Here is a 20,195-nt window from a genome sequence, read left to right as displayed (position 1 = left end):
GAGCAGGGATGGAGGCCGAGTGCTTCACCCTGGCTGTAATCCAAGTGCAGACTGGCTCTGTGTTAGTGGGCTCTGCCGCGGCTGCCGGGCTGGTGCAGCCAGTGTGGCTGTGCTCTAATGAAGAAATCACTCCTTGCTCCAGCAGAGAGCTCTCCTGGTGCTCAAAGCCACAGCACAGCCAGGCGGGTCTGACTGCCAGACACCGGGGATAACGTACAGCACCAGCACTCCCGGCTCGGGAAGGCGGAGCCTGGCTTACGCACTTTCTTTCGAGAAGGTAAAACATGCCCACAAACCTTGTTTTGCTTCCAGCTCCTCCTGGGTAAGAGGTGGTTTCTTTTCCTCCACAACCACACAGGGTGTGACGACGGCCGGGTTCGCACTGGTGACGCTGCTGCAGCTCTCCTGGCCCTCCCTGCCTTCTTCATCTTCATCACTGTCGTCATCCAGTTTGACACGGTTCTTTTCCAGGGGAAGCAGGTCGTTCTCTTTGGCCTTGATTGCAAAGCTTATTGGCGCAAAGGATGCTATTGAGAAAAGGCCAAAATGGGACACGTTTTAAGGAAAACTATCAGAAGAGAGAGCAGACATGCTTACAGGGCTCCTGTCCACAGGATTTGCAGGGCACCACCCACAGGGAGGGGACAGCCTAGGTCGGAGCCGAACCGCACGCAGGAGGGGCTCTGCCACTAGCCAGTAGAGCCGGTCACATGTGCCCATTCCAGCCTATCACGTGGATAGTAAGCTGCTGTGATGACCACCAGCCCATGCTCATGGGGGATGCCCTCAGAGAGCCACACCAAAGTGGGCTGACAGAGAACCGCATGGCAACAGTATCCGTGTCAGGGCTGCACAGGACACGCCCCCCATGCTCACGGGGGACACCGTCAGAGAGCCACACCAAACTGGGCTGACAGAGGGAACCACATGGTGATAGTGCCCATGTCAGGGCTGCACAGGACACAGCCGCTCATGGTCATGGAGATGTCCCCAGTGAGCCATACCAAACCGGGGGAACGGCATGGTGACAGTACCCATGTCAGGGCTGCACAGGACACACCCACCCAAACTCACGGGGTTGTCCTCACTGAACTGCAGCAAACCCGGCTGACAGAGAGAACCACGTGGCAACAGTGTCCATGTCGGGGCTACACTGAGACTGCACCGGGACTCACCCTCTGGGGCATGGTGGGACCACTGGCATTTTAAAATGGTCAATTCCACTTTTTCCCTTTTGTAGGTGGAGGAAACTCAGCCTATCTGTTAAGTAGGCCTATGGTGTGACTCCACTAAAAAAAACCGAACCAAACTCACTGCCATCAAGTCGAGTCCTACTCATAGCGACCCCCGTCGGGTTCCCAAGGATGCAAATCTTCACAGACGGAGACTGCCTCACCCTTCTCCCTTGGAGCAGCTGGTGGGTTTGAATTGCTTATCTTCCAGTTAACAGCCTTTCCCACTACGCCACCAGAGCTCCTTCCACTATAAAAAGGCATCTTAAAAGATCCTGGTGATATAATAAAGTCCTTTCTTACAAGGAAAATGACAGAACCTGCCCAGCACATATTCTATAGGGTGCCAACTTTGTGCCAGGTGTCAGGGTCGTCTACTTGCACATCTCTAAGAATTTCTTAAGCTCACAATTACAAAAGTTTTGGTGGTTCACTTTTTCTCCCCTAGGATACTTGGAGATTTTTATGTAGGAGTTGAGACAAAGCCCCAAGAAGAACATCCCTTCCTGTCCCATCCAAGTCAACAAGGGCTCACAGAGCCCTCTCTTTAAATGCGGGTAAATGGCTCTTAACAACTGCTAACAGAGCTTAAAGAGATATTCTACTTTCAAAACGTGGTTGTCAAGTAAACTACAAGGAAGGGAAATTTTAAATGCCTTGCAAAGCAGCTGAATGTGAAAGGAAAATGGGTTCTAGGTAAAACGGACTGACTCAGTGGTTGTGACAATGGGCTCAAGCACAGGAATGAGTGCGAGTGTGGTGTGGTACTGGCATTGTCTGCTTCTGCCGTTCACGGGGTTGCTGGGAACCAGCACCAGCAACAACAGGGAAAACACAGGAAGCTTCTAGAACATGGTGAGCGACACCTGTAGCTCCAGTTCCGGGGCCCATTGACAGATGAGCCCAGCTGGTCCCAGAGGCTGTCCCGTTTTTCCCATTTCATGTTCCAAACCCATCAATGAGTGAAAGGAGTTCTTGGAATAGAACCTTCCTTTCTCAACCACTACTCGAGCCCCACAGCACATCGCATGATGGGAGATGGGGTGTAGGAGAGAGATACTCTGTTAAGTCAAAATCAAAAGGAGAAAAATGACAGGTTTCATTTGAGTATGGATCTGACAGTGTTACACATTTTTATTCAAGTTTCCAACAACCTCCTAGAAACCAGATGCAACACAGGGGACTAAAAACACATCGTGTAAGTAGTCAGTACGAGCCATTTTACAGTCCCCATTTCCAAGAGATACATACTAAACTATCTACAGCTAAAAAGTAATCCTGGTGGGGCTTTACTTCAAGTACTCTGGGGGCGGGCTTCCAGGGGCATGTGTGACTGAGCTATGTGGAGGAAAGTTAGTCTTGGGGTTAATCAGTGAAGCTGGGGGATGTGTATACGTGTGTGTGCATGTGTGAGCATGTGCAGTGTGCGTGTGTACAGTCACTATAGACTATGGTCTGATTTCGTGTATGTTTGAAATCATCCATACAGAAATGAAGTGTAACAAAATTAACACTTTACTGCTTGTGATAACATGGTCTCTCTAATGAAGCACAGCCAAAAAAACTTTCCAAATGAGAGAAACCTTCACCTAAAATGTTCATCAAAAGTACTCAAGTCAAGGGGCCAGAATGAAATACTGAATCACAAAATAATTTTTAAATAATTATTCTTAAACCCTCTCTCGCCCCAAATTAGGAAAGTGAGTAATTGACAAACGTAACACTGGAACGAAAGCCTGAGCCTCCTGTCTGAGCGTAACAGCGCACAGCAGACATTCGGAAGGCGCCATGTAAGGGCGGCAAACAGTGTCAGCCCCAACTGTTCAACAAAGCACTTTGAAGGGACCCAGCAAACACTGGGCTCGTCTGCACATTCTTCACGCTTAACCTTGTGTAACAGCGGCCGCCCCGTGAGACAGAGCCGGTAGGGTCCCGTTTGAGAAATGATGAAATGGAGGCTCAAGACGGCCTGACTTTCCCAAGGTAGCGCAGCTGGTAAGGAGGGGATGAGGCAGCAGCTGGTGTGCAGTCTGGTCCCACCAGTTACCTCTCCAATCCTATCTGCAAGCGCTGCAGCACAGAAAAAGCCCTCCCCGCAGCCCCACGGGCTGCTCGGCCCCCAAAGCCCCGGGTTGCCAGGCCTCCTCTCCTCGTGTGCCGACCCACGCGCTGCCTGGCTGCACTGGGCTCAGTGGCCCGTGAGCCCCTGCTCCTCACAGCCGCACCTCAGGGCCCTCCCTGCCCGAAAGTCTTCTCGCTCTTGTTCTGGCTGCTCAGACGTTACCCAGGATGGCCCTCCCAGCCTCTCTCCTTCATCACAGCCATATTCCTGGTGCAGTTTATGGGCAGCATGGTCTGCTTGCCCCTTGCCTTGGGGATAGGACCCTGGATGGGTGACTGGACGGGTGAGGCATGAATGGACCCAGTTTGTTGCACCACACGTATCAACTATTCAAGAATGAACTGACAAAACCCTCCATCGTTCACGGCACACAGGCGCCCCACTCACAAGGTAGAACACACAACTTGTAACTTCATAGATAGCTTGTATTCTCGATAGAAGTTTTGAAAGCAGAGGTGACCTAAATAAAAAACCGGTGCAATTCTGATGTGGACCGATGGCCTATAGAAAAGCAGTGGGCATTTCCAGGCACATGGTCACACACAGTTCCTGCCTCATTCCCTTAGCAAGGGACATGCTTCCCTGTCTGTAAACACACGTCACGTAACGGGCACGTCTGAGAACCGACACATCCTCCTGCCTCACCGTGGCCCACAGCTGTATCTAAGTTTTTGTTTTGAAGCCCACCAGGTGCTGTGATGAAGGTCCTTGCCAGATGCTTCTGGGAACAGTGTGTCCTGGACAGGTAAGAGCCAGGCACTTGTTCACGTGATCCTGATGCACAGTTAGGCTGCACTTCAGAAAGGCTGTCAGCTTCCGGGACAGTCCTCCCCATCACCGAGTATTCTCTGATATCACCAACTCAAGAGGCATAAAGCATGATCTTGTTAATGATGGTATGTTTAAGTTTCATTCATGGACCATTTTATATTTATATTCTTCTGGGAATTTTTTCATATTTTGTCCGTTTTTCTACTGCAATGACTATCTTTTCATTGATTTATTAGTGCTCTTTCTATAGTGAGGATATTAACACTTTATCTTCCATTACATTAGAAACCACCATTTTTTTTTTTTTTTTTTTTTTAGGATTTGGGTGAAGATTTACAGAGTAAATTCACTTTTCATACAGCAGTTCACATATACTTTGTCTCATGACATTGACCAAAATTTACAATGCAGCAGCTCCCCTCCCACTTCCTCCCCATAGTTACCTCCTCCCAGTGTCCATCCCTTCATACTCTTCTGTACCCTGAGCTATCTCCCTGTGCATAAGCAGCCCTTCCTTCTCCCATGAGTGTTCTCTCCAGGGCGTGTGTCTACTTGAGGTAAATGTTTAACTCACATGCCTGTACTTTGTTTGGCTGGAAACCACAGTTGTGGGTTCAATTCCAGACCTGAAGAGCAGCTAGGGGCCATAGTCTCAGTGGTTACACCAGGCTCCATTGGACCAGCAAACCTGGTCCCCACCTTCTTTTTTTTTTTCCCTCCAAATGATTTTGAGTTTTGTACCACATTGTTCTCCCTCTCTATCCAGGATCTCCTACATAACATCCCTTCCAAGTGGATGGCAGTGGTAGCTGGGCACCATCTAGTTCTTCTGGTCTCATAGTTGTATAGGTTGCAGATCGGACGGTGTACCAGTCTCTAGGACTGGTTGTGGAAACCACCATTTTTGAGCTTCGCCTTGTCATTTAATTTTTAAAATGCATTTTATTGAAATATAATTTATGTACAGTGAAATACACAACAAAACTAAAATGACATGGGTCAATGCAATTTTTTTTTTGTTTTTTTGCAGGGTTCTCTCCCCTCCCACCCCTGGCAACCAACAAAGAAAGTTTTCCTCTATATACAAACCTTTACTTGACCCTCCACAACAATGAACTTATATTTGTCCTTCTGTGATTGACTTATTTCACTCAGCATAATGTCCTCCAAGTCCATCCATATTATTCGGTATTCTGCAGACTATATATTATTCTTTAGTGCTGCATAGCATTCCATTATGTGTATGTCCCCTAGGTTGGTCATCCACTCTTCTGCTATAAATCTCAGAGATAAGTCCCTTGTCAGATATGTAGTTATCGGCAAATATTAATTTGTTGTGTCATTTTTGTTATGTGCTTTCTCATGGTGTTGATTTCTTTGTTCCATATAATTTTCTGTGCTGAGCTTGTTTTGTTTATGAATCGTGTTATCATTTCCTTCATTGCTATTGTGTTTTTATTTGCTGAATATTTATGTGGGTCCTCTTTTTTGATGTGAAGGTTCATCATTTTTCTTTGAGGTTACCCTGTGATTTATACTTTTCTTCCCAAGTTTAGAACAGTTCGTTCTCTTGTACTTGTTTTGACTTCCCTACTGCGGTGTAGTAAATTACTTAGTGTGGCTTTTCTACCCATAAGTCTTTGTAAACACCAAGGTGGGAATTGCTATTAGCAACTGAGGAGATCCTGATTTTAAAGTCGCCCACCTGGGTTATTTCTGTTGGGCGTGGCACAATACAATGTTCTGGGAGGTTCCCACTCTCTCTCACGTCCTTAGAGTTCTGATGCTGTGATTGGCTAGTTTGACCACCCTTCCGGGCTCAAAAGGAGGCCTCCTGGAAGAACTCTCTCTGACTGCTGGTGGAGGAAGACGTGCTGCCAAAAGAGACATGCGCCCCTGAAAGAGACACGTGCTGCTGGGAAAGAGACTGTGAGAGACTGTTGGCTGAGGGACGGTGGGCTGGGAGAGAGACTGAGCGTTCTTCCTGAACTTGAGTTGTAGCCTGGTGATTCCCTAATAAATCCCGTAATCCGTGAGTTCTGTGTGGCCACTGCAGCGAATTACTGAACCCAGGAGAGAGGTGGTGGGTGCTTTGGGAGGAACGGTTGGTGAAAGGGCTGGAGGGAGGCAGCATGTCTGGCCTTGCAGTAATAGGCCTTGGTTTACTGCTGGTAATCCTGCCTTCCCCTTGTAGGGTTAGAGGAGGTCAGAACATGTGGCCTCCTTGCCGTTTTTGTACCTACCATCTAGAAGTTCTGTAACAACAGTTTTTCCCTGTTTTTGGTTTGTCCTCATTTGTCAATTGATGTCTCTGGTTCCCTGTTTACAATCTTGTAGGCTTATTTACTTTGGATACTTCCATAGCTGGGTTAGTTTCTGGGTTATATCATTATGTGTGTCAATGGTCAGTTGTTGGCTGTTGTTGCTTCTCTGTCCAAAGGGCACCCTTTAGCATCTCTTGTAAGGCTGGTCTGGTTTTAACAAATTCCTTTAATTTCTGGTTATCTGGAAATGTCCTAACTTCACCATCATATTTGAGGGACAATTTTGCTGGGTACCTAATTCGTGGTTGGAAAATTTTCTCTTTCAGTGTTTTATATATACCATCCCATTGTCTTCTGGGAGCTCTGGTAGCATAGTGGCTACGACACTTGCCTGCTAACCAGATGGCTGGCGGTTCAAACCCACCAGCCACTCCTCGGAAGGAAGGTTGGGCAATCCTACTTCCGTAGTGATACTGCCTCGGAAACCCAAGGAGGGGTCGCTATGAGTCAGGGCCGACTCGACGGCACGTAACAACAACAACAACAAATTGTCTTCTTGCCTACATGGTTTCTGTCGAGAAATCTGAGCTTAGTCTTATTGGTTGCCCCTTGTAGATAACTTTTCATTTTTCCCGTGCTGCTCTCATGATTCTTTCTTTGTCTTTGGTTTTGGTAAATTTGATGATGATATGTCTGGGTTATTTTCTTTTGGGGTCTATCCTGTTTGGGGTTCGCTGGACTTCCTGAATGGATATATTCTTATCTTTCATCATACCAGGAAAATTTTCTTCCAACAAATCTTTGACAGTTTTCTCTGTGGTTTTATTTGTCTCTTCTTGTTCTGGAATTCTGATGACATGTAGGTTATTCCTTTTGATGGTATGTATCCCACATAAACCTTAGGCTTTCTTCATTTTGTTTTTATCTTTTTTCTGATTTATCCCTTTCCAAAGAAGTGCTCAGGTATTTGCCTTCGATTCTGTCTTCCATTGATTCAATTGTTCTCCTTTGCCCATTCAATGCCTTATCTATTTCTGAAAATTTAGTATTAATCTCCTGGATTTCTGTGTGTACATTTTGTATCATTTCTAACTTTTCATTTATTTTGTCATTTTGTTCTTGTATTGTTTTTTGAAATTGTTCCAAGGTTTTCTCTGTGTTTCCCTTGATCTCTCTCAATTCGTTGAAGATATCTAAATATAATTCTTTTGAATTCCTTATCAGGAAGTTCCAGTGCTACATCTTCCTTAGGGATGTTTTGGGTCTGTATCCTGGTCCCTTGTTTCTGCTGCTTTATCTTACCTCTTTGTGTGGACTGTGATGCTCTTTTATCTCCATGGCATTGTGATGTTTTTATGTTTGTATTTAATTGGTGGTTGTATGTTGGAGTGACTTGCCCACAATTTTTGTTTGCATGTTATCTACGCAAGCAGGGTACTGTGCTGTGCTCCTCTATTTGTTAGTTGACAGCACTTATATACTGTCTCCTTTCCTGTTGTCAGCCTCTCGGGTGTCCCTGCCGACCTTGGCAAACGGAGCCTATTCTTAGGTCCCTGGAATCTGAATGAATGAGAATGCTATCACTTTAAAATCCAAAATGGTTGCCACTTGTAAAGATTCAAAATGGCTGTGCCCTTGGTCACTTTAAATATCCAAAATGGCTGCTGTGTGTAAACAATCAAAATGGCTGGGCTCTATGGCCAACAGAAAGTCAATAGCTCAGGTTGTCTCCCTCCTTGCGGTTTCCCTTCCTAGTCATAGGCCACCAGCGCAGTCGTCCCTGCAGCCTTTGTTGACCAGGGCTGATCTTTAGGTCAACTCTCAGGTCCCAATACCACTTGGAAATATTTAGGCTGTTGGTCCCATCAGAGTAGCTGATAGTCCGCAGCTCTGACCGTCTCTGTACTCACTGTTTTTGTTCAGGTTTTTCCACTAGTTGATGCCTAATCCATTTCTGCATAGTTCCTCTCAAAGCTCAGGGCTCCAGGATTATCTTCTGTATCTCTGTCAATTGGTTTTTCTTTTCTTTGTTGAAGAGGGTCTGTGTCGCTTGTCTGCCTGTCCCTCCATCTGATCAAAGTCCCAACCTTTGCTTTTTAAATTTATTTCTGCCCTGTCCCCATCAGGCCTACTCAATCTCTCCTTATGCCTAGTAGCTTCAATTTTTACAAAGTCCTTTTCAACTCTAAGGTTTTAATAAGTTACATTTTCTTCGACTTTCATATTTAGATATTTAATCTGCTTGGAATTACTGTCATCAGATGTGATGTATAGGTTGCATTTAATTTTTTTCCCTCCAGAATGGAGAGCCTGTTTTTCCAATATCAATTATTAAAATCAATTCCAGGAAACACTGAGGTTTTCCAGCATCCACTAAGAAAATAGGAAAGGTGCCTGGTGGCCTGCCCTGCTGGAATTCCTGGGGCGGATCCTGCTTGTGTTACTGCTTACTTTGGGTAGCAGGGCTGGGCCGGTCTAGTCCAGCAGGTGCAGCAGGGCTGGGCTGATCTATGACATTGCATCTCTGGTCGAAGCAACCGTCTGTGGATTGCTAGTACTGCGAGGCCTGAGGGTGCTGTTGTTCCCCATCTTTCTGAATTATCTGGGGTGCGTTTAATAACCTGGGCCTTCCCATTTCTTGACGGTACATGAAGTCACTGTTAACTGCATTGGCCCACTGCCTACTTGCAGAGCTGTTCAGCTGACTCATATTTTCTAAGTGGGTCCTGCCTCTTTCTGAGAAATTTGGCAAACTTGTGTTTCCTTGGAAAATGACATTTTTCAGTGACTGAAAAATGTATTCCACTTCCGAGCTCTATGGACTGCTGGTCTTCCTGCCAACGCTACGCGCACACACATGTGCTTGGAGTGTGCGCCGAGTGTATATTTTACCGGGTTTTCTTAGTATATCCTCACTAGTTTGCGCTTCTACTTTTATTGTATTCCCTTTCCTGTCTCCTTAGATTCATCCCATGGTTTTTCCCCAGATTCTCGGGTTGAATGCATAGTTGTTTTGTTGAGGACTTTCCCCACTGTGCTATCGCGCTGAGTATTCGGTGCTGACGTGGCTGAGTCTGCTGCATCACTGACCCTTAATGCTGGAGTCTAATGGCTAGTCTGGGTCTCTCCCCCCGGGGGACCCAATGTATATTTTTCTACCCGGATGCTTTTCTTCCATCTTTGTTCTTTCACTTTGGGAAGGCCTGTCTTCTCAGCTACCTGTCCTATGGCACCTCTTCGCAGCTACCTGTCCTATGGCACCTCTGCAGTGTTTTGAAACCGAGCCATCTTTCCCAGACGCCTGATCACCAGCTGCACTGGCATCCCAGATGTCAGGTCCATGTGAGAGTGCTATCAGGTGCATATGCTCTCACTGCTACCCAGCACGCCATCTCACGGGAGCTCATCTGCCTGGGAAGCTCAGACGTGGCCCTCTGATCTCCGCATCTTCATAGGTGCAAAGGTTTCCTTTTTCCTGAACCCTGTAGAGAGAGGCTGGCCTTTTTCCAGAGGAGAGCTGGGAAGACTTTTGTCAGGTCCTATGTAGGCCTCTGTTCAGATGACCCACTGTAAACATGCTATCACAGAACTGGCCACGGAGATGGAGGGAGCTACACACAGCAGGCGGCTCAGCCCCATGCCTGGCAAGTCTGTGCCAACTGTGGCAGGCCCACTCTGCTCAGCCCACCAGCACACGAGGGTAGCACCAAGCCAGCCTCCAAGGTACAGACCTGCTACACGTCCTAGAGACACTAAGAGAACCAACAAGCTGCTCCCCCAAGCACCCTAACAGCACCCCAGCTGAGAGCTGACTCTCTGTGGCTGTCATAGACATCTAGCTGGAGGCTGGCAGGCATGCCCTCCCTCACCACCTCTTCCATCTGCAGGCGGTAAAAGCAAGCCCTCACGGTTTCTGAAGTGCGCATAGCATCTGTGCCCGCTTTCCAGGGCAATGAAATCTTCCCTGAATTTCTTTCATTCCTTTGGAGGTCCTGGTGGGTCTGCAAGCAGCCATAAGTGTAAGGGGTACAACACAGGTGCTCTGCTGACCACCTGGTAGGAGGGACCCTAACTTTCAGACTTCCTGAAGAGCTGAACTTATCCAGTGAGCCAATGCAGCCACTCGTCACAACCACTGTTCCCATCAAAACTGGCCTCTGTGGGAAAGAGGCGGTCCCGGACGTCCAGCGTCTCAGGGAAGTCCCTCAGGTTCCCTGCCCTTGTGACCAGAGCTGCACACGGCCTGCTGAGTGGTGCTGCTGTCCCATGTCCACTGCCCCAGCCACCAGACAGGACACGGTGACCACTCATAAAGCATGGGAAGATGTTCCGCTGCCCACAGGACAGTGACCTCAGTGTGGAACAAGCTCCCTGAGCATCCAGACTGTTTCTAGCCGTGTCCTGCTTGCCACCCACCAGAGTCCCCAGGCCCTGCACCTCCGCTCACGACTGCATCCGTCTCTGGAATCCCACATAGCCCATGACAGCTGGCTCAATCACCCAATCCCCAGGCCCCACACCTCCGCCCGTGACTGCGTCCCTGTCTCTGGAATCCTGACCATGCCACGACACCCAGCTCAACGCCCCTTCTGCACAGGGCCTCCCCCATCCCTCCCTGGTGGCACTCACTGCTTCTCCATATCTGACCAGGTGGCTCCTTGCCAATCATTCGCTCATGCCTCATTCCTTCTGCCTTTTCCTATGCTGACTACTCACATGGCTGCCTGTCCTTCCAGATGAGAAATGCCCTCTGGGAATAGACCAGGACAAGGTCAGGGGAGCTGGGCCTGATGATAGCCTCAAGGGACTTCTAAATGACACACCTACTGCACTGAAGCATCACTGGAAACAGTCTAAACAGTTCCACTCAATCGCTCGGAAGAAGAGGTGGCTATACTCCCCCCGACACTCCGCCTTAAAACCCGCTTATGTCGAAATGATCTCAATTCCAAATCTGGAAAGTGCTGCAAGGTTAGCAAGTCAAACTCCAGTCTCGGTATGAGCTGCTGCCTGGACACTGTCCTAAGTCCCCTGGACTCCTTGTGGCCACTCAAGGCACAGCGCTCAGGTGTGGGGGGCAGCGTACCTTTCACAAGTTTCCCGTCCGGCACGGCTTTGCCGGACGCCGCCTCCTTCTTCCCAGAGGGTGCCCTTCCTCCTCCCTCAGCTGCATCTTCAGACACCCCGTCGTCCACGGCCTCACTCGGTTTCTCAGGGGCAGACTCGGCGGGAGCCTCTTCTGGTGCTGCCGCAGCCTGCGCAGACTGAACAGGACTGTAAGTCGATACACGGGAAGTGACGTGGATTTGTCGAGAGAGGTGTGGGCCCCTCACTGGACCACAGCGTGTCCGCAGGAACGCCAGGGAAGCATTAAGGAGCAGACTCTCAAATACACCGCTACCCCTGGTAGACCAGAGAATGATGAGAGGACAGGGGAGGTTTGCCGACCTGGGAATGCGACACTACTCGGATCATCTCTGGACAGCGGCTGACTGCTCAGGACGCTTCTGGGGTGCCAAACTATACCTATTGCCTGCCGTGGACTGATCCTCTACATTGCAGCACTGGGTGAGAAGCCATGAGGGAGTCTACTGACAGCAAGCCCTCCCTTCTGTCTCCAGCAGTGTGGAGTTAGACACCTCAGGGCATCTGTGTGACTGAGAAGAGCGGACAGGCAGAAGGATGGCAAGAGCATGAAGACAAGCTTTGAATGCTGTGACTCCTGACAACACGTGGGCCGGTGTCTGGGAGGCTGGGCCTGTGGAACCAGCACTCAGGGGCAAAGGCCCACTGAGCACTGCCCTCAACTTCAGGCCACTGGCTGTAAGCACACAGGTTAATGTCACGTTTAAGTATGTATTAAGGCAGTGACACGTACAGCCTCCGTCCAGTATCAGTAACAGTCTAACCACTGATGCCTGAAACACTGGGCTTTTCTGTCTATAATCTGGTCCAACAAGCACCAGAGTGCTATGCACCTGGCTGAGTGCCAGCACACCAGAAGCATGCTCTATGCTGAGTGGGCGTTCAAGGCATCACATGCCACCTCCCTGGAAGCTAAGGTCAACGGGCCTTTCAGACACACTGAGACACAGGCACTCCCGTCCTAAACCGGAGCCATGAGGCCAGCCTGCCGTCTTGCCCTCCCTACCCCACAGACGTACCTGTGCACTGTCACCACCTTCCTTCTGGAGGAAGAACTGCTTCTTGAACTCGTAGTAGGCGTTGTACTGGTGCCAGGGCTGCAGGAACTCAAACCTGGGGACAGACGAGAGGGTCGCTCTTGACCACCACCCGACGCGCCAGACGCTAATGCCTTATCCCCTCAATGACATTACGAAGTTCCCAGTACACCCTATTTTATATGTGACAGAAAATGCAGTGTGGACAGGGTCGAGGTTACACAAGTCAGCCCACAGACACTATGCACTTGATGTTGTGCTACTACTTAAGGCACAGAATGTGATTTGATTTAAAGAAAGAAAAAGCGGGGAAGGTTGTGTCGAAGTTCCTAGGGAAGATTCTGGAAAAACATGACTTCCAGCCTTTTACTTTCAGTAGCTTCAACATTTTCCTTTGAAAAACTAAACCAAACCAAACCAACCTAATTCCAAAAATCCCACCATAATTCCAAGCAATTTAACATGAGAATTACAAGATATATTTCTCTAAAGACATCTAAACCAAGAAAAGGATTAAGGATGTCAGAGAAGGACTTATGTGGCTAAGCAAGCTCTGCCCCAATTGGGTGCCACACATGTCACACACACGGGTCACCTCACCTCTGGTCGTTCTTGGCCCGGACGCTGGTCTCAAACTTCACCCCGTTCCTGGCCACATACTCAGCCAGCTTGTCAATGACAGGCTGGATGTCCGGGGGTGGAGGGATGATGGCTGCCACTGGGGTCAGGGCACTGCGGGGAGAAGAGGCTGGCTTACTGTCCTGTGCAGACAAGACTGTGTAAGCACACCCTCGCCCACAGCTCGCCAAGGATGCAGCCAGTGCAACGCTGGTCAGCGAAACAGTACTTAGTGTCTCAGAGGCTCACACAAACGGTAAGCTGTGACTGGTTCTCTGAAAAGCTAGGCCAAGTCAACCTGCTTGGAAAAAAAAAACCTGGCTGTCGTCAAGGGACCGAAATATCACCAGAATGGTGGCAATGAGGACTTCACTGAACAGCGAGCCCTGAAAGTCACAGCAACAGGTCCGTTTCCCCTCCCAGTTAGCAGATCCCTGCAGTTCCATCCTAACCAGGCAAGCCCCGCCTTTTTCTTGTCACAGGAACGAGACAGTGAGCATGAGCTGACCCCTTCCCTTCCCAGGGCATGGCCTGTGGGTGCTCATCAAAGGGGCCCCTTCTGCAGGAATATGTCACTGCCTCAAGGTCCCTAACCCTCTTTTCCACTTGGGTGTCCAAGCCCCCCTTCATCCACAGCAGCTCTGACCTGTACTCTCACCAGAGACTGGGCAACGGGAAGGTGGGACCTAGCCCTCACAGTCACCTGGGCCAGTGTCTACTCGCCGGATCCCTGCTTGCCAGAGGCTTGTCAGAGTCAAGGAGTAGGCCAAGGTCACATCCATCAACTTAGGAAGCTCTGCCGTTTCATAACCTGTGCCCAGGACTGTGAGCTGCCAGCTGAGGAGCTGACACAGGGCAGGCCCAGAGGCTGGGGTGGAGGCGGTCATCTGCTGACAGTCCACTCTGAGTGCTGCTATGTCCATGTTAGGACCTCCTCTGGGGTGGGGGGAGCCCTGTGAGTGATCTGGGTCACAAATCCCGATGCGCTGTGGCGGTGACTCTGCCCCTCAGAGAGCAGGGGCTGCAGCACACAGACCTTGTGGTGGTAGTTGTAGAGGTCACCCCACTGCTTGTCTCTGCGGTGGACGGTGGGGGCGGTGGTGTGGTCCCGGGAGGTGGAGGGGCAGTGGTAGTCACACTGGTGGAGCTGGACACGGTCACGCCAGCAGGCAGGGTGCTATAGTAAGTGGCCACGTCAATCCCAGGAGGGGGTGGTGCCAGACAGCAGGTGCCATCGGGCAGCATGTAGTAGCTGTAGTACATGGCTGCCACTGTCGCTGTCAAGAGACATGGATTTACAGTGAGTGGCAGGCGACGGGCCAGCGGCCGCGGTTCACACTGCAATACCAGGTGCGATGCCACGGCCACCCACATCCCACCTCACCAATCCCTACACTTTCCTGGGAGCAGACACACAATGTAGGGGAACCAGGTAATGTCAAGGCACACCCCAGGGACAAATGGGGTATGAGCAGCCTCACGGATATTCACAGCAATCAAACACAGACACTCTCTAGAAATTAATTTTCTCCCCAAGTTCAGAATGTACAGGTTAAAAAAAGTCCCCTCTTTAGACTAGTCCCCTTCCTTCTCTTACTCCCTCTGACAATAGTCTACACCCACTGATGCATGTGTGTCAAGGGTCGACTACATGGTGGGCACTGTGTCACAGATGCTAATGAACACCCGTACACAGGAGATAGACGCTGCCGTGTACCAAGCTGTGGAGGTTGACATTACCACACAGTGGGCACAGTATCACTGATGATGGACACACACGCGGGAGACAGACGCCACCCTGTACCACACTGTCCAGGGCCGACATTACCACACAGTGGGCAGAGTGTCACAGATGATGGACACGTACACAGGAGACAGACACTGCCCCGTACCACACTGTCCAGGGCCAACACTACCATATGGTGGGCACAGTGTCACAGATGATGGACACATACACAGGAGACAGACGCCACCCTGTACCACACTGTCGAGAGCTGACATTACCATACAGTGGGCAGAGTGTCACAGATGATGGACATGTACACAGGAGACAGGCGCCGCCCTGTACCACACTGTTGAGAGCTGACATTACCAGAAAAAAGATGGCAAAATTCCAAAATAAGATCCAGGGCCCCCCTTCGCTCCCCACACTTGTCTTCAGCACAGAAACATCTCAAACATCTCTGAAGACAGGTTGCTGGAGTGAGACGATCCTGTCTGACAGGAGGCGACACTGTTTCTCTGGCCCCAGATGGGGCAGAGGCATTGTGTTACTTGCCACCGTGGCCCCAGCACTGCGCACACACATTTATTATGTGAACAAATACAACCAGAATTCTCCTCACAGTGAGGATGGGAAGACATTGGACGTGTCCTCAGGGAAGAACAGTAGCTAGAAGTGGGGGGTCAGCGAGAAGAGGGGAATCCTCACCGAGACTGACTCACTAACACGGTGGCTGCAAGAACAGACCCAAACACAGCAATGACTGCGAACACAGCCTAAGAGTGGGCAGCGCTTTGTGCTGTTGTACGTAGCGCGAACACGGCATGTGGGAGGCATCTTCTGACCTCCTCTAACTTTACGAAAGGAAAAGAGAATTGCCTTCGGCATCAACAGCCCAAGACCGGTCCCTGTGAAGTCCAAGTCAGACATGTCGCCACCCTCCAACCTTTCTGCCAATTCTGACCCCAACTAGCCCTCCCATAGCGCTATTTCTCTGCTGGGTTCCACGACCCAGTGCAGTGCTCAAGCAGAACTCACAGACAGCACTCACGATGATGGGTTTACTAGGGAAGGAACAGGTTACACACCAGGTTCTGGAACACTCAGCATACAACTCTTCCTTCAGGACAGCCTCCCCTCGGCCACGCTCAAAGCAGGTCTCTCTCTGGCCCTCAGCCTGGCCCTGCCCTGCTAGGGCAAGTGTTACAAAGCCCTTTTAGCTCTGCTTCTGCGCCTGCCGTCACTCTGCCACCTCAGCAAAGCATTCTTGGCTCCAGAAGTCCAGTGCAGGGATCCCAGCTCTAAGGACACACTCCACTCCTGCTGCTGCTTCTATCTTGACGGTGGTGCGATCCCTTTCTGCCTCTGGGAGGGCTCATTTTAAGCCTAGGTGATGGCAGAACTGACCAATCCCCACGTTAGGGTTCCATATGCCAACAAGGGTACCATGGACCACATTTATATTATCAGCAAGCTCTTCAATCCCCTTGCTGGGCCACGGGCACCTCACATTAGTCTAGTTTCACCCCGTCATGTGGTGGGAGTCAAAGACCATGGCCATAAGAGCCAGAGCGTGTAACTCACTGCACTGCAGTAAGGTCCCTGTGAGTCAGAGCCTGCTCTGTGGCACCTAACACCAGCAGCAGCAATGACACTGGACGGAGTGGACAGGCGTGACAGTTTGCATATCGGCTTTTCTTACCAAAAATTAAGCATTCAAGTGTAAGCATATTCTTGAGGGAATGGCCACTATGTCCAGTCGTTCCTACTCTAAACCTGACACTGTTCTGCTCCCACAAAGGAGGCCCCACAGTGCAGCCCTGCTCCCCCAGAGCGGGCATGGCAGGACCAGGTGACACTGACCCACCACCACTGCTGGGCCCAAGTGTCAGTCTGAGTGGGAAAGAATACACTGCCTACATCCGTCTCTTAGCAAACAAGCACCACTTTCAATTGTAGCCACAACAAACAGGACACGTGAAGTCACAGAAACAAACAAGAGATGATGGTTACGTTTTGGCCGACACCATGTACCGTTTGGGTCGAACGAAATGTATTTTTTATGTACCTAGAGAGACGTGACTGTTTCAAACCACAGTCTCATGCCTGTGAAAGGACTAGCTTTCAGTCTATGCCAGACTGTGACTCCCCAGAAACCAGCAGTCAGTCAGAACCATGGGGTAACCAAAAGCAGTGCTGACTAAAGGATAACGGAACTTTTATGACGCGTAGCGGAGCTCCCATGATGGTGTAAATATACAACAGAGCCCGCTCCCGAAATGGCCCCGAGAAACAAAGCCCCAGGAGGGCGACAACCCCTCGTACTGGCCCCAGGCTGTGTGAGAGACGCCAGCACTACTACTGAAGCCCCTCTGTCGGTGCACCATCCCCCGTGCCCAGATGGGAAGTCCTGCTTGGTGCTGCCACAGGCACGACTCTCAGGTGAGGCCCCATCCTGAGGCCAACGCAGTCCGTGTGCAGCTGGAGCTGCAACCTACCCCCGTGGCACTCAACTGCTGGCACGGCCACTGCCTCGCGGGCTCTCACAGACAATGACAAAGCGCCACCTGCCCAGCTCCCAGCCCCCAGCAAGCACTGACAGACATTGACGAGCAAGGCTGGCCCCCCTTCTAAAGCACCCGGTGTGCTCCAGGGGCCCGCAGGGAGCCCTGGGTCCTGAAGCCGCCATGACATCACCATGCCTGTTCTCGAGGCCTCTGAGCACACAGCAGCACCACAGCAGAGCCACCCGTGGGGGTTTGGAGGTCACACACCAGGTCCTTTACCTGGCCTGAAAACCCTTCAAATTGACCAGCAGTTACAGCGGGCGGGCTTTTTCTGTGCACAGCCCCATCCAATAACTGACACCCACTACATCTGAGAGCCACCAGGCAGTGCAAGGAAGAGGGTCAAGTTCACAGGTGGATGCCTAGGCACTCACCAACCACACTGTCCCTAGACAGGTCAGGGCTGGGCAGCACCAGGGTCCTGCTGGCCTGTGCCAGCATCAGACTCAGGCACGAAGCACGCGAGGCGGCTGCTGCTGTTCTGAGGATTTCACAGGCAATTTCCCAAGAGGATCAGTTTTACAGTCAGTGCAACACTGAGGTGGTGGGACTGACTCCCATCAGTAAACGACAAAAGCCGACCCCCAGTATGCTCCACTTTAATGGGCCTGTCCTTCCGAAGGCAGATGCAGGCACACAACCAAGGACGCTACGTGAAGAAGGAGGCGCGCTCAGAAGTCTTTCTCCCCAGGACGTTGTGCTTCAAGATGCACCGAGCACACGGGTGGACAGAGCACCCGCTACCTTCCCGATGGCTTTTTGTCAGCTGGCTTCTTGCAGAAATCCGAGTCAGTTTCTTGCTGTTTCTGTGAGATCTTCATCTCAGGTACGTCTAAGTTGCAGAACAGAACCCTAGTGTTGACAGGGCTCTCCAAGGCTTAGCGGGGTGGTGGGCAAGCTCTTTTGCTTGAGAGACAATTCGGGAAAGAGGAACGTGTTTGCATTAAAAGCAGAAAGAGTTGTACCAAATCCCATGGTGAGAAACTGGCATATTCTTATGTTTTCAGCTGGGATTTGGGTGACAGTTTTGTGAGCAAATTCACTTTCCACTTCACAACTCGTACAGGTTTTGTTTTGTGACACAGACTGCAATCCTCACAATGTAACCACTTCTGTCCGTGGTTACCTTTTCCCTGTGCGCTCCCTGCCTCTGCATGCCTGCCCTGAGCTGTGTAAAATGCTGCCCAGAAGTAAGGATATTCTTAAAACAGACCCGGCTTTATGAACCAAAGTTTTAAAAACGTCCTCCTTGATCCTGGATAGAGAGGGAAAACAATGTGGAACAAAACTCAAAATCATTTGGGGCGGAAAAAAGGGGGGACCAGGTTTGCTGGTCTGATAGAGCCTGGTGGGAACACTGAGACTATGCCCCCTAGCTGCCCTTCAGGTCTGGAATTGAACCCACTCCTATGGCTTTCAGCCAAACAAAAGACAGGCATGAGCTCAACATTTACATTAGGTAGATACACTCCTTGGAGAGATCAATCATGGAAGAACTAAAGGGCTGTTTATGCACAGAGAGACAGCTCGGGGGGCCGGAGTGCACGGAGGGATGGACACAGGGAAGCTGTAACTGTCAGGAAGAAGTGGGAGGGGAACTGTCGCACTGTGGTAATTTGTAGTCAATGTCATGAGACAAAGTGTATGTGAACAGCTGTATGGAAAGTGAATTTGCTCTGTAAACTTTCACCAAAATCACAATTAAAAAAAAAAAAAAAAAAAAAAACCCATGCCCCCCTTTGTAGGTGCTAACATGCCTTTAGCTGAGCATGTGTGAGAAGCAGCAACAGCAGACACAGCCTTCTAACTCCCGGCCCTGTCAACACTTTGAAGCCGATGGCTGGAGGTGGGACTGGCTATCTCTCTCGGCCCTGCTCCCACCCTTTCCGGGGCTACAGATACTGTCCACAGCACCGATGCGCTGTCACCGTCCACGTGCATGCCGAAGTCTTCTCTAAGTTCACTGGCTTTATACTCTGTGTGTACCGGTGACCCCAGAGCTGCTGTCAGCTCCAAGTTAACATGGACATGCCTAGCTGTTCGGCACTGGGACGCCTCAGGAGACATCAAACCTCACTGTGTGACCAAAGGTGAGGTCATGCCTGTTCTCCTCCAGCAGTCCCGCTTCAGGAGGCAGCCATGCCATCCCCCTTCCCTCTAGTACTCTAGACCCTAGGCTTTCCTGAAGGACCCACACCCAACAGCCCTCCAATCCCACTGATGACTTGTCCTTGATCCTACAACATATGTTTAACTACAGGAAGGGCACAGAGAAAACGAACCTGTAGTTACACTGGGCTGTGAGGGAGAGTTTTCTGGGCCCTAAGGAGCAGCCCCAGCAGGATGACAATGGAGCAAACCCTAAGGGGATAAACCCAGAGCACAGGAACACATTAGCCACCACATGCAGGTCAGCAGTGAATGACAGAGAGCCGAGGGATGGAAATGGCTCCAAACAAGGTTACTAGTGGGAAGGGCAGGGCACTACATAGAACTTTACAAAAATTATTACTGGCTCCTACTTACTGTAGTTTGGGAAAAAATTTACGAGCAAATTGGTTTTACATTACACATGCACTCTGGTTAAACTATTCTCAAGTCCCTAGTTATACCAACCACCCAAGTATTTTCTCCTGTGACACTGAGTTTGGTACCTGGTTACACTGAACCACCCGAGTATCTTCTTCTGTGACACTGACACTGGTATCTGGTTACA

At 50.2% G+C, this 20,195-nt stretch overlaps 1 protein-coding gene across 1 annotated transcript in view; it reads right to left on the bottom strand.

The window, feature by feature from the left end:
• The window catches only part of LOC103209240 (splicing factor SWAP), a 95,117-nt gene that overhangs the window by 40,079 nt on the left and 34,843 nt on the right, over positions 1-20,195 (bottom strand). Inside the window, exons 8-12 of the mRNA XM_007955030.1 lie at positions 14,226-14,466; positions 13,172-13,303; positions 12,554-12,647; positions 11,476-11,644; positions 297-527 (exon numbers count right to left, since the gene is read on the bottom strand). Coding sequence (XP_007953221.1) covers positions 297-527; positions 11,476-11,644; positions 12,554-12,647; positions 13,172-13,303; positions 14,226-14,466 — 867 coding nt within the window. The remainder of the gene's footprint in view (positions 1-296; positions 528-11,475; positions 11,645-12,553; positions 12,648-13,171; positions 13,304-14,225; positions 14,467-20,195) is intronic.

Source organism: Orycteropus afer, unplaced genomic scaffold (genome assembly GCF_000298275.1).
Source record: "Orycteropus afer afer isolate SDZICR_OR568_19922 unplaced genomic scaffold, OryAfe1.0 scaffold00489, whole genome shotgun sequence".
NCBI classification, from domain to species: Eukaryota; Metazoa; Chordata; class Mammalia; order Tubulidentata; family Orycteropodidae; genus Orycteropus; species Orycteropus afer.
This window is presented reverse-complemented; position numbering and strand designations above follow the sequence as displayed.